This window comes from Grampus griseus, assembly GCF_964374135.1.
Source record: "Grampus griseus genome assembly, chromosome: 11".
Classification (NCBI taxonomy): Eukaryota; Metazoa; Chordata; class Mammalia; order Artiodactyla; family Delphinidae; genus Grampus; species Grampus griseus.
In genome coordinates this window covers 14,291,269-14,304,199 of record NC_139005.1, presented here as the reverse complement: position 1 = coordinate 14,304,199, position 12,931 = coordinate 14,291,269, and the positions used below count along the sequence as shown (strand labels likewise).

Here is a 12,931-nt window from a genome sequence, read left to right as displayed (position 1 = left end):
CATCCTGGGGGTGATGAAGCTGTTCTGTATCTTGATGGTATCAATATTAATAAGCTGGTCATGATATTGTACTGTAATTTTATAAGATGTTACCATTGGGGGGAACTGGTAAAGGGCACATGGGATCTCTTTGTATTACATCTTAAAACTGCATGTGAATCTACAATTATCTCAAAACAAAATGTTTAATTAAAGATTGTATAAGACATCTGGAAATAAATATTGATAGAAGCCTTGGATGTAACTGATACCAGTTTGCTGGAGACAGTACAGTGAGAAGAGAAAAGGACTAAGATAAATCTTCAGGAATCTGACATCTAGTGGCTTGGTAGAAGGGAATCATCCTGCATTGAACACTGAGTAGGGGAGAAAAACTAGAGGGTGATGATGCATCATAGAAGGCAAGCAAAGAGGGTATTTTGAAGAAGAAATAGTCAACACTGTTGAAATCTGCTGCTAAATTAGGTAAAATGAGGAATAAATATTGTTGGGTTTAGCATTATGGTCATCATTGATTTTATCAAGTAATGAAGAATAAAGCCAGATTGAAGTGGTTATGGAATAGGAGGTAAGAAAAGGAGACCAGGAGTTTAGAACCTCCTTCAGGAAATTTGGGAAGGTGAGCAAAATGGCATAGAAACTAATTTTTTGGGGCAAGGTTAAACTGTGGAGCGATAAGCATATTTCACAGGATTATTTAAAAGAGAGATGAGGGAATTCCCTGGTGGTCCAGTGGTTAGGACTTGGAGCTTTCACTGCTGTGGCCCAGGTTCAATCCCTGGTCAGAGAACTAAGATCCCAAAAGCCACACAGTGTGGCTAATAAATAAATAAATAAATGGGAGAGGAACGCAAGGAAAAATGAATTATTGATAGCATAATGTATGTAAGAAGATGGGAGGGAAATGGTTCCAAAGCACAGATGGAGGTATTGGCTTTAGAAATGAAAGACTAATCTTCTATTATCACAAGAAAGAAGTTTATATGCAGATGTAAGTTTGTGAGTTTTGTACTGAGTACAAAAGCAGGCTCTGTTCTATTTCTTTTTATTTTTTCCCAAAAAAGTAGGAGGTGTGGTTGTCTGTCTAAAATAAGTAGTAGTAGGGAGGGTGGGAAGGGAGGGAGATGCAAGAGGGAAGAGATATGGGAACATATGTATATGTATAACTGATTCACTTTGTTATAAAGCAGAAACTAACACAGCATTGTAAAGCAATTATACCCCAATAAAGATGTTAAAAAAAATAAAAAATAAAATAAGTAGTAGTAAATAATGGGTTGGAGAGATCTGAGGTTTATCCTGTGAGGATAAGTATTGTGGGATTGCTGGGCCATGAGGATGGCCCATTTGAAACTGAGGACAACATCTGCCCTGTTGTGTCAATGCTTTCTTGCAGTGCTAGGCTGCTCAGCACCACTAGCCCTCACAGTGGAGACTGCCCTATTCTGAAATACATTATTAAGGTAATAGACCAAGCATGCTAACTGTAATGGATGAGCTCTGAAATAGCAGAAGTGCTGTATCCTTAAAATGAGCATTATTTCATTTTTTGAACTATTCCTTAAACAAATATGTACATACTTGAAAAATGAATGATGTTTGATTTTAAAGTATCGAGCACATAAGCTATTTGAGGACATAATTATTCACAGAAGCAACTTCCTTATATGTGAATTATGCAGTCTAAATAGTACCACTGGGCTTCATCCCAACAGTTCAGGGTGGTCTTTGGCCATACTGAGTTCAACAAAACAGTCCCTGGCGAGCTGAAAACTGGAGTCACATCCCATGAGCATTTAACTTCTATTAGATTAATGATTCCTACTAGATGTATTTTTTTAATGTAAGAAAAAAATCAAAAGAGAGTGAGCAATTGTGCCTGATTCTTCAGTCATAAAAGAGCATATTGCCCATAGATGGGAGAGTGGCCCTGCTATCGTAACACCTGGTTTTAATGTTTGAATGCCTCCCATCATGCAACCATCTTGCAACACATTTGATTATAGTTGTTAAAGACGTGAATTTAATATATATCATGGCCATAAATGCGGATAACTATGTCATCTGGTACTAACTAAAGAAACAGCCATCTTTCCCAGGCTGAAGAGGAAACAGTGTGTTGGAATTACTGAGAAATGGAATTACCAGATTCCTACATGGCACCTTCCCAAAGTGGACTATAACAATGTAGACTTTTGTCTTAGTTTGTGATTCGTAAATTAGAGAAAATAACAGTAGCTACTGCCAAGAGTTACTGTGAGGATTAATTAAGCTAATGTATATCAAGTATTGATAAGGCTTTAAAGGGTAATTTTGACTTTTCCTTTTAGAATCTGATCCCATATACTGGATGACACAGCACCACACTAAGGAGCACTGCTTTCTGCCACTCCCGGTGATATTTCACCACAATCTGAGAAAAGCTATGTGTTTCAGTATTGGTGATGTAGGCAGGGGATATGGAGAGAGGACTGGAAAGACAGAGAACTCAAGCAAGGATGCGTGATAGAATCTGTCTTCTGTGCTCTGTGAACATACTTATTTCTTCCTTTTATAGGATAGTTCATCTAATATTTACTCGAGCAACGGATAAAGCCTGTAAATGGACACATACAAATCGCCATTGAAAGTCTCGAGGGCTGAATATGTATTTGTACCCTGAACTGAAATGTGGGACTCAGTAATGAGGCACATTTTATGTTTATTATTGAAATTATTATTAATTTCATGAATTAAAAATGTTTTGTCCCCAGGAAATATCATAGTAACTTTAAAATATATTGTTTTAAAGATTTCTAAAAGCTGCAGACTCCCATCATAGTGAATGGTGACATTAGCATACAAATAAATGACTACAGAGTACATTGGGCAATGTTTAAGCCTACACTTTTCCTGATATCACAAATGACCTGCATTTCAGAGAGCACATTTTGCTGTCCAACTGAAAGAACACAAGTCTCTTGTCTCATATCCATGAGTTAATTGAGAAGGCAGTTTTGGAATCTCCATTGGATAGGATAGAACCTTGTATAATTAGACAACACAAGAAACCTCATATGTGCAATATAATAAGAACATAAGGGTGCATGTACTATTACAAAAAGAACACTTAACACCCTGTGAGAGCTCCAAGCTCTCAGCAATTATTAACTAAGGAGACCCTCACCAATAATCTCTTAAGTGTAAAACATGTTTTTTCCCTGGCCTAGCCTCTTTTATAAATACACTGTGGGTCCTAAGTTAGACTCTGGGAGGTCCCTGATCTTTAACTGCTTAATAACTTTAGATACTGACTCTGGAGTTCCTCCCAGGGTCAGGTACACTGTCTCTCTTATTTGAAGAGGGTAGTTAAAACAACTACCTCTTCACAAGGCCTACTTTCCTAAGTCTGATATTTTGGGTGTGAGTTTAGAGTAGATCAGGATTTTATGAGAATGGCAACGGAATGGTCAGCTCCTCCAAATTCCCATGTTTCCCCCTCCTTGAGTTCAAGGGAAAGTGCACAGTTATGCTTTGCATGGAATTCCAGTGTATGCTTGGATCAGAAATTAGTCTGGATATAGGGAAAAGATTATTAATGCTATAATGCTTGGGTGACAATGAATGGTAGTATCGCATTTTAAATACGATAAGGTTTTAAAATCAGGTTGAAGGTGTAAATCAAGAATAGCCCAAGTTAACTCTGAAAACATTTAAATCACTCTTAAAGTTACCATATGCATGATCAATATTTATGTATAAAGCTTGAAATGGACCTTTTATCTCTTACTAAGTTTAATATCAGGAGTGTCTCCCCCAGCACAGAAGCAGGTACTGTTTCTTCATTTGGGTACCAGAAGAAGTTCTAATACTAGGTTCATGTTTAGGAGATATCTGTAGTCTTTCTTCAAAAACTAGACTCAGACTCAGGGCTATGAGATGCTTATATTGACAGGCACATTGTACCTTAGACCAGCTAAGGAGTCAGCACTCATGTCTGCCATCTTAAGCATGCTTTGTTCTCATTGGGTGCAGGAAAGCAGCATCCTTACACTATTTAAATTGTTTTCTCTCTCCCCTTCCCTCTTTCCCTCTCTTTGTTCCCTTTGTGTCACAAACTTTTCTTCCTTTCTCAAGCATGCTTCACTCTTTTCATCTGAAAATCTGCAAGTCTCTTTTTGAAGAAAACTCATGGTTGGGTGGTTGGGTTTTTTAATTAGAGAAACTGTTTTTTTTTACTTATAATGGGAGGGAGGTAAATATAAAGGAAGTTACTCAAAAGAAAGCAGGTGATAAAGCATAATGAAATGATAAATTGAAGTAGAAGAGGGAAAAACAACAGCAAGAAGATGGGAATGACAAAATAAACTTCATTTCTTGAAATAGTGAGAGTGCTTTGGAAAATCCAAAGCCCTATTCAAATGCTAGGAGTAGTTTGCCTGAGATTGACTTTGTGACTGGAGAAGGCCTTTGTGAAAATTACAGTGTACAAAATTTTTTTTTCAGTTATTTCGCTGTGGTAAAATACATAAAACATAAAACGTACCATCTTAAACCATTGTTAAGTGTACAGTTCAGTGGTATTAAATATATTCATAATGCTGTGCAACCATCACCACCATTCACCTCCACAATTCTTTTCATCTCTTAACACTGAAATTCTATACTCATTAAACAATAATTCCCCATTCCCCCCTCCCCAAGGCTCCTGGTCACCGCCAACTTAGTTTCTGTATCTCTGTAGCTATGATTTGGACTACTCTAAGTACATCATGTAAGTGGAATCATACAGTCACTTGTCTTTTTGAGGCTGCCTTATTTTGTGTAATGTCCTTAGAATTCAACCATGCTGTGGCATGTGTCAGAATTATTCCTTTTAAGAATGAATAATAGTCTATGGTATGTATACTCCATATTCTGCTTATCCATTCATCCATTGATGAACATTTGGACTGCTTCCACATTTTAGTTATTGTGAATAATGCTGTTATAAACATGGTTGTACAAATATCTCTTTGATACTCTGCTTTCAATTCCTTTGGGTGTATTCCCAGAAGCAGAATTGCTGGATCATATGGTAATTCCATTTTTAATTTTTTGAGTAACAGCCACACTGTTTTCCACAGTAGCTGTACTATTTTATATTCCCACTGACATTGCACAGGGGTTCCAATTTCTCCACATCCTTGTCAAAACTTATTTTCTGTTTTTTGATACTAGCCATCCTAAATGGTTATGAGGTAGTATGCATCAAATTTTGAGTCTCATCCACCAGACTCCCACATGTAAAGTGACCAGCAGGTAAAACAATCCCTTGGTAAATTTCCAGTTAGAATAACAGAATATGGCAAATTCTTAATAATTTTATCTTCAGAAAAACTGCTGCTTCTCAGGTCAAGAAAAGTAAATTGTATGGCATTTTTGTAGTGATCCTTCAATTAACCAAAATTGAGCCTCTGCTAAATGTCAGGCACTAGCTAGGCACTTATACAAAGATGTTCTTATGGTACTCACAGCTGGAAAGGTATTAGATAGTGTGTTTTTCTTCTAGAAAGTTCAGATGAAATTGAAACCTGCTTTGAGTTAAAGGAACCAGAGTGTTTCTTAATAAATAGTCTTGTGAAAACAGACCAGAGAAACATCTAATTTCAAAGAACACTAAGGTAGTAATTAAAGCATGTGGGAGATCATTAATACCTATATGGCATTTGGATTACTATGAATATTGTACTAAACCAGAATGACTGGAGTAAGACAAAAATTAATCTTTTAATCTGCTAAGGGAGTTTTTTCCCAAAGATGGTTAAATTGAGGATATTTAGAATATAAATAATATAATACTCAAATTAGAGCTTAAACATTAAACATTTTTAAATTAGTGGTAATTAAATATGGAAGACAGTGTCAAAACAATTATAGATGCAGATAATTTTTATGACTAATATTGAGATGAAAATTCTGAGATCAATTATATTAGGTGATTGTTGATCTGTTGGGGTAAAACTTGAAAATCGGGTATAAATCATGTTGTTAAAAAGACAGATATATAATATTTTTTTTTAGATATATAATATTTTGATCACCCAGATGTATATATTTTAATAGGAAAAGGACAGAGTTTGACAGAATTCTGGAATGATTTTTCATCTGTTTTAAATGGATTTATGTCCTAGAGTGTGGTGGTAAATATTTAATAACCAGCTCACTTACTTATTTTAGGAAAAAAAAAAGCTCTGATTTGTGACATTTGCCAATTTCCATGGTGTATATTCTCCCACCATGGCTGATTTCAGGCCACCAGTGGAATGGCATTGAATGTGGAGTTGAGAAAGAATACACATCACAGGCTCTCCCAAGCCAGTGTAAGCCAGCTCCAGCACACCTCTGCTCATGTCTAAAATTACATCAGAAGTCAAACGTGACTTGGTAAAAAAACATTACAATCCAAATAAACCTAATAGTGCAATCTAATCTATCAGTCAACAAACTTCAAAGTCAGAGAAGTTCAATTTATAAATTTAAAAAGTACCAAAAAAGTACTTTAAAAAGTATGAAAAAAGTACTTTAAAAAGTACCAAAATAAGATATTTAGATAACTTTGAACAAAAAGAAACAATAATTACCTAAAGATGCAATCTCATTTCTTGTCACTTCATTTGGAATACTTACATTATAATTAATTCCAACAAACATTTATAGAGCCTTTACTCAGTGCTAGGAACTCTTCCAAGCATTTTATGTATATCAATTAATTTAATCTTCAAAACAAGTCTGTTTTTTATAAAAGATTAAACTGAAGCATAGAGAGCCATTTGTTTAAGGTCACATCATTAGTAAATGATAGTAAGGGATTAAAAGAAAAAAGCATAGTCTATCTCCAGGGTACCTGCCTTTAACTACTGCTCATACAGCCTCTAAAATTATCTAGAAATAAGGCTGCAAGAAAGACTTCATGCAAGTCTGGCATTACAAAGTGAAAGACTATACAGATTGGAAATATAGTCTGAAAAAATAAAAGTATGAAACAATGAGTTAGGAGAACAATAAACATCACCAATAAAGGCCTTCCTTAATTTCTCCTCCTCTGTAAAAGAAAGTCACCATCAAGAAATTACTGAGTGGAAATTTAGAGTTTATTACAATAATATCTTTTATGCAATGAAAAAATTACTATATGGAAATCATTGTTACAGGGGAACTTTGAGTGAAAAATTGTGGATGTATAATTTGTTAACCACTTTAATTTGAATCTCTGTAAGAGAAAATAAAGAAGTGAAGATAATAATTAGGCAATACTTCAAAAGAAAAACCAACTGGTTTCAGAAAGTTGGTGAAATTTCTCATTGTTTTCATTGTAGGGATTAGCCATTTTTTTCCCCAGAATCATTAAGTAATGCTGGGGCTGAACTGTCCTGTGATTTAATCTGCTGGTGTAAATCCTCTTCATCTAATCTCATAATTAAAACCAATAAGGAAGAACTTCTTGTTTCTATACAAGATGTGAAATCCTTCAAATTCATAACTGAGATGTAATTTTTTTTCTTTCTTCAAAGTTAGAAAGTTAGAGCTTCAGATTTGGTCTAAGCATGAAGATGGGCTTTCCAGATTTCTGGAAAACTGAATTAAGAGCAGTGGTTCAGGGAAACCTGAGCAAAGACTCCTAATGAGAGTGTTGCTGGGAAGACTCCACATAATTCAAAAATCAGGACAGCCCAATGTTTATAAACATGTCTTAAACAGGACCACACGGATGATTAGTGTAAGATGTTCTGGAATGATGATGCAAGCATGAGTACAAAAGGGCAATGACCCAGCAAGAAATCCCTTTATTTCTCAAGATCTTCCTTGTAAGGGGAATATCACTTCATTGCTGCTTCCTCTTAAGGAAACCAAGGGAAAATCTCTCCCCAGATACACTGCATTTGCTTTCGCTTTGTTGGCCTGCTAATTTCCATTCTTAAGTTCTGTATCCTTGGCTAAGGGTTAAATCTTATTAGAGAGGGATTTTATGTTATGTATGTGATTTCTTTTTGTCAACCCCAAACTTATCCACAACTGGAAACTGTATTTATGTGAGGCTGAGCAATTTTACTTATTATGAAGTAAAATCAGTTAATGTATGTTAGTGACACTTTGTAAACCATAAAAAGTCACACAAATACTTTCCTTCCCCATGTTTTTAAGGAGTAGACAATAGGAGAAACACATGTGTCTGGGATACATATGCTCTTTACTCCCTGCGGGTGCTGCATTTTATGTTAAGGAGTATGATCCTGGCTTATTGCTGTTTATTACTGGGGCATTTATATGGCCTTGCTAGGTTATGGGAGAGCAGGATAGTCATAGGGCATGATTTACAAACCTGGCTTTGTATATTAAGGAGTGTTTATTAATATATCTAGTATGTGTACAGAAGAAGCTAGGTGGAGCTGGCTTTTCTCTAGAGATAAGTTTTATATGTAATAAGTGTAGTACAAATAAGAATGTTCATTTATCCTAGGGGGATTCAGAGGCCTGATTTATGAGACCTTTGTCCACCTAGCAACAAAGAAGAACAACCGGTGGACCTAGGATGGAAGACAGCAGTTGCCTAATGAATCAACAATCAAATGAACCCCAGAAACAACTGAAAGAGACTTTGAAGAAAATTATTAGATGCTGCCTATAATTCAAAATATATAGTGAGTAATAGGGAGTAGACATAGTTCAGTTTAACCATTAAAGAAACTCAGGGCAGAAGTATCAGTATCAAGAAAGAAATCCAAGGAGACATTGCCAATGAGTCTTACATAGCCATTGGTGGAGATAGAATCCTGCAAACAATAATCCAAATGGGTAATAACGCTGCAGTTGGCCTCCTTAGCTGGTGTTCAATAATCAATAACCTCAAGGGAAGACAGGGCCAACTTCATTTTCTTTCATCCAATTAATAATTATTGAAAGGTTGAAGGCTGACCTGTGAATAGTTTATTGGCTGACTAATTCAGCAAACAATATTAAGAACGTACTATAAGTGAGGCTCTGTGCTGGGCACATTTTCAGGACCTCCATAACGGTTGCATAAGATAGATTTAAATTGCTGCACTTCAGAAGTAGCAGTAGCTGCTGTAACATCAACAAACAAACAATTGGGCTCCATCTTTTCTACAGACCTTGGTGCATATCTCTATTATAGCACTTACTATATTGTTTAGTAACTTGTTCTTTACTTTGTAAGTTTCCCCAACTGAAACTTTTTCTGTAGAGCTGGAATATCTTTATGCATCTTTTAACCACCCCCATGGTCAACACAGATGCTGGTCGAATAAATGAATAAGGGGGTTAACCCGAATTCTCAGTGGACAATACAGCAAAATAAATAAAAATGTTACAGTTTTAATCTAATCTTTAAATTTCTAGGAAAGAGTGGATTTAGGGAAAGTGTTAAATGAGTAAATTATGCAATATGCTCGTATATGTTAATTAACATTTGTCCTTTATACCAGGTATCTCTCCTCTGTGATGTTCTAATTGTCTATACCTCTATCTCTGCCCTCACCACATTCTGGAGTAATTATTTATGTGTCTGTCTTCCCAGTATTTTAAAGAAAGAGTAAGCCCTACTGAGGTGGTAAATGTGTATTATTCATCTTTGTATACCCAAGGTTTATCACAGTGCTTGGCACACAGACCATCCTCAACAGATGTGTAAGGAATGAATGAATATGTGGTGACTCTTCCTGAGCTTATTCATTATAGAAGGCAATGTACTGAAAATAATAAAAAGTGAGACAATTCCATTTGTATGCCTCCACAAAATAGAAGCTATCAGTTTATAAGAATTAAACCTTATTATGTAGTTTATATTGGCATTTTAATACCAGATTATGACCATCTAGTGAAAATTCATCTTGTTATATTGTAGGAGACTTTTATTTCCTCTTTTGAAAAGCTATTTTTAGCTAAAAGTGACTGATTAGTCTTTGGAATGGTCTGATCCCATTTCTACTTTAATATGAAGTATCCTTTTTTGGAGCAAGGGACTTTTAGTCTTAGATTTCTGGTTCCCTTACCCCCAGCTCAAATAAAATAAAACAAAAACCTATTCAACCACCAGTCTTTTCCTTTTCAGTAAATGATATAATTGTTTGCTAAGAACAAAAATCCAGGAGTCATCCTTGAATATTTTCCTTTCTTCTACTTACCGGGCCCATTTTCCCAGCCCATTAATGACTGCCAATGCCAATCAATTAGCAGGTCCTGTGGTTCAGATTCCAAAATATATTCTGAATCTGTCAGTTTTTGCCACTTCTTTACCATTAAGGTCTTGCCTTAACTATTGCAATAGCCTTCTAACTGGTCTCATTACTTGACAGGACAGCAGCCGAGAGCTTTGAAATCCACTGAAATCCATCAATGGTTTGCTTCTGAACGTAAAGTAAAAGCCAACCTCTGCACCATGTCCTCAGTGCCCTACTTGATCTGGCTTCCACCAAACCCTTTATCTTTCCGTCCTACTACCCGTCCCTCTTTATTGCACCTCCAGGCCCCAGGCTTTCTTGCTGTCACTGGAACATGCCTGCTTAGTCCATACTCATGGCTGTTATTTTTGCTGTTCTCTCTTCCTGGAATACTCTTCTCATGGATCTCCACAAGGTGATTACTCACTATACAGCTCTCATTTCTTTAAGGAGGCCTCTTTAAAAGAGCATCCCTGCCCCTGTTAATTTCTATCCCATTTCTCTGCTTTAGTTTCTTAGTAAGAAATGAAACTCCTCATTTCCTCGTGTTATCTTTTTTAATGTCTATCATCCCTACTAGAAAGAGATCAGGGTTTGTATCTGCTTTGTTGTATCCCCAGAGTCTTGAATGGTAGATGCTTACTAAATATTTTTGGAATAATTCAAGCCTAATTTAGTGCAGGAAGTGTGCTCATTTTACATGTAGACCAGGCTGGTGATTGTTATGGGCAATATACCAGATGTATTGAGACCACGAACTCAGGCCTCGTTGTCCATTCAAGGCTTATAAGAAAATGAACATATCATATTTCGTACAATTCAGACTGGAGCAGTATTAATATCCTGTGGGAGAAGGCCAATTTAGTGTACTAACAACTTGAGGAAACCTAATTTGTTCCATTAACAGTCTATCGAAAAAAATCTTTCCTTCAATGTTATTAGATACATAATCATGTTTACATTATCTTGGGGAATTTGAGAGATGGGGAACAAGTCATCTGCTGGGTTTCTACGCCATTACATATTATATATCACTCCGGGAGATTGCTTAATTACATTAATAAACATTATTTGAGCACTGACCTTTTTATCCCTCCAAATGTTTGTGCATGGCCCAGGAATTTTCCAAAGTCAATATGAAACATGTGGCCTGACTTTGTCAGCATGATATTGTCATTGTGACGGTCACAGACTCCCAGGATGAACGTTACCACACACCAGCCAGCACAGGAATAGAAAAAGTTCCTCAAGGCCTAATCGGTTGAAAAATAATAACACACACAAAAAATGAGCAAACACAGAGGTAATGGTAAAAGTACGATAAAAAGCAAAATTCTCTAATCAAGAACCAATTCTACATCTCAGCTGAGTGGATATGATTAAATGGTTGTTTCTTGATATGCTACAGAAGAACATGAAGCAATCTGTTCTTTAGCCTAATGAGTGTTTTTGTTGAAATGGGAGAAAATAACTTTCATTCAGTTAAAACTAATTTTCAGTTTATTAAAGAGGATTCTTAGTGTTATTTTTTAATGTCGCAAAGGTACAATAGTGGATAGCTTTTTTCAAGATAAAAGAAGAAGGAACAATATGGTCCAGTATTGCCTATTCCCATAGAAATTTAAAATATTAATTTTTGAATATCTGAAATTTTTAACACAGAAAAAACTACATTGAGATATCTGTAACACTTTATGTTTATCCTACAAATATGTCATCCAGTTAATGCCCCAAAAGGTTTTGGTACAGTATATACCAGTGAACGCTTGTGCGGGTAGAAGCAGATTCCACTAAGTTAGTTGTGGCTTATGTCTCTTTAATGGACAGAGGTTTCTTGCCAAAATTACTCTTTTTTCAAAAAAACTGTCTCCTGGGTATTCATCGTTTTGATCGATGATGCAACGATGAGTGTAAGCACAAGTGACTGGCTGAGCCACAGGTATGGGCCTCCTCAACTAGCGAGTGGAAGACCACGTGGCTGGACTACATGCCAGGACACCTTATTTCCAGGTATCCCAGGTGCCTGAGAAAGTCTTTAATCTGTCTGTCTAGATTTTCTCTACTTATAAAGTGAAGATAATAAAATATGTCCTTCACATGGTGGTTAAGAACATCAAATGTACATGGAAACACCCCAAACAATATAACTCCAGGGGTTTGTGCCTAACTCAAGTTACAATTTGGGGAATGGCTAAAAAATAGATTTCTAGATAATCTCATCTAATTCCCTGTTACTTGGCCTCCAAAACCTGTAGTCTGCTCTATTCCAACCTCACAGAAGTCTGGAGTAGATGAACTCTTGGATCTCTCTTTCATGGCCCAGGTCAGCTAGGGTGACCAAACCTTCCAGTTTGCCCAGGACTGAGGAGTTTCCTAGAATGAGGGATGTTTAGTGCTCAGGACAGTTCTGAGCAAATCTAATGCTGGCCCATATTGCATCCTTGTGTGAATTAGCATAAAGGTGCCCCTGCCTCTGGGGCAGCTGTACCAGTTCATGCCTTGGCAAATGAAACAAGGCCTGGCTCCAGCCAACTCATCCCCTAATCTGGGAGCCCTGATAGAGGGTGGAACCTGTACAATTGTAGACTGCAGGCTAGATGCCAAGGTAAAGTGGGAAAAATGTTGGCAGCCAAATGGAATAGTATACATTTTGTAAAGTTCTGAGATACAAAAAAATAAAAACTCTATTAGGTATTCCGCAAACACTGAAAGAATGAGGCATGAAAAAATAG

At 36.3% G+C, this 12,931-nt stretch overlaps 1 protein-coding gene across 4 annotated transcripts in view; it reads right to left on the bottom strand.

Annotated features, from left to right (window-relative positions):
* Window positions 1-12,931, bottom strand: part of PIK3C2G (phosphatidylinositol-4-phosphate 3-kinase catalytic subunit type 2 gamma) — a gene marked incomplete at its 5' end in the record, with an annotated part of 329,467 nt that overhangs the window by 133,669 nt on the left and 182,867 nt on the right. For all 4 annotated transcript variants that reach the window (XM_082666092.1, XM_082666091.1, XM_082666093.1 and 1 more), the window contains one exon: window positions 11,283-11,452. In XM_082666092.1, the coding sequence (XP_082522218.1) occupies window positions 11,283-11,452 (170 nt within the window). The remainder of the gene's footprint in view (window positions 1-11,282; window positions 11,453-12,931) is intronic.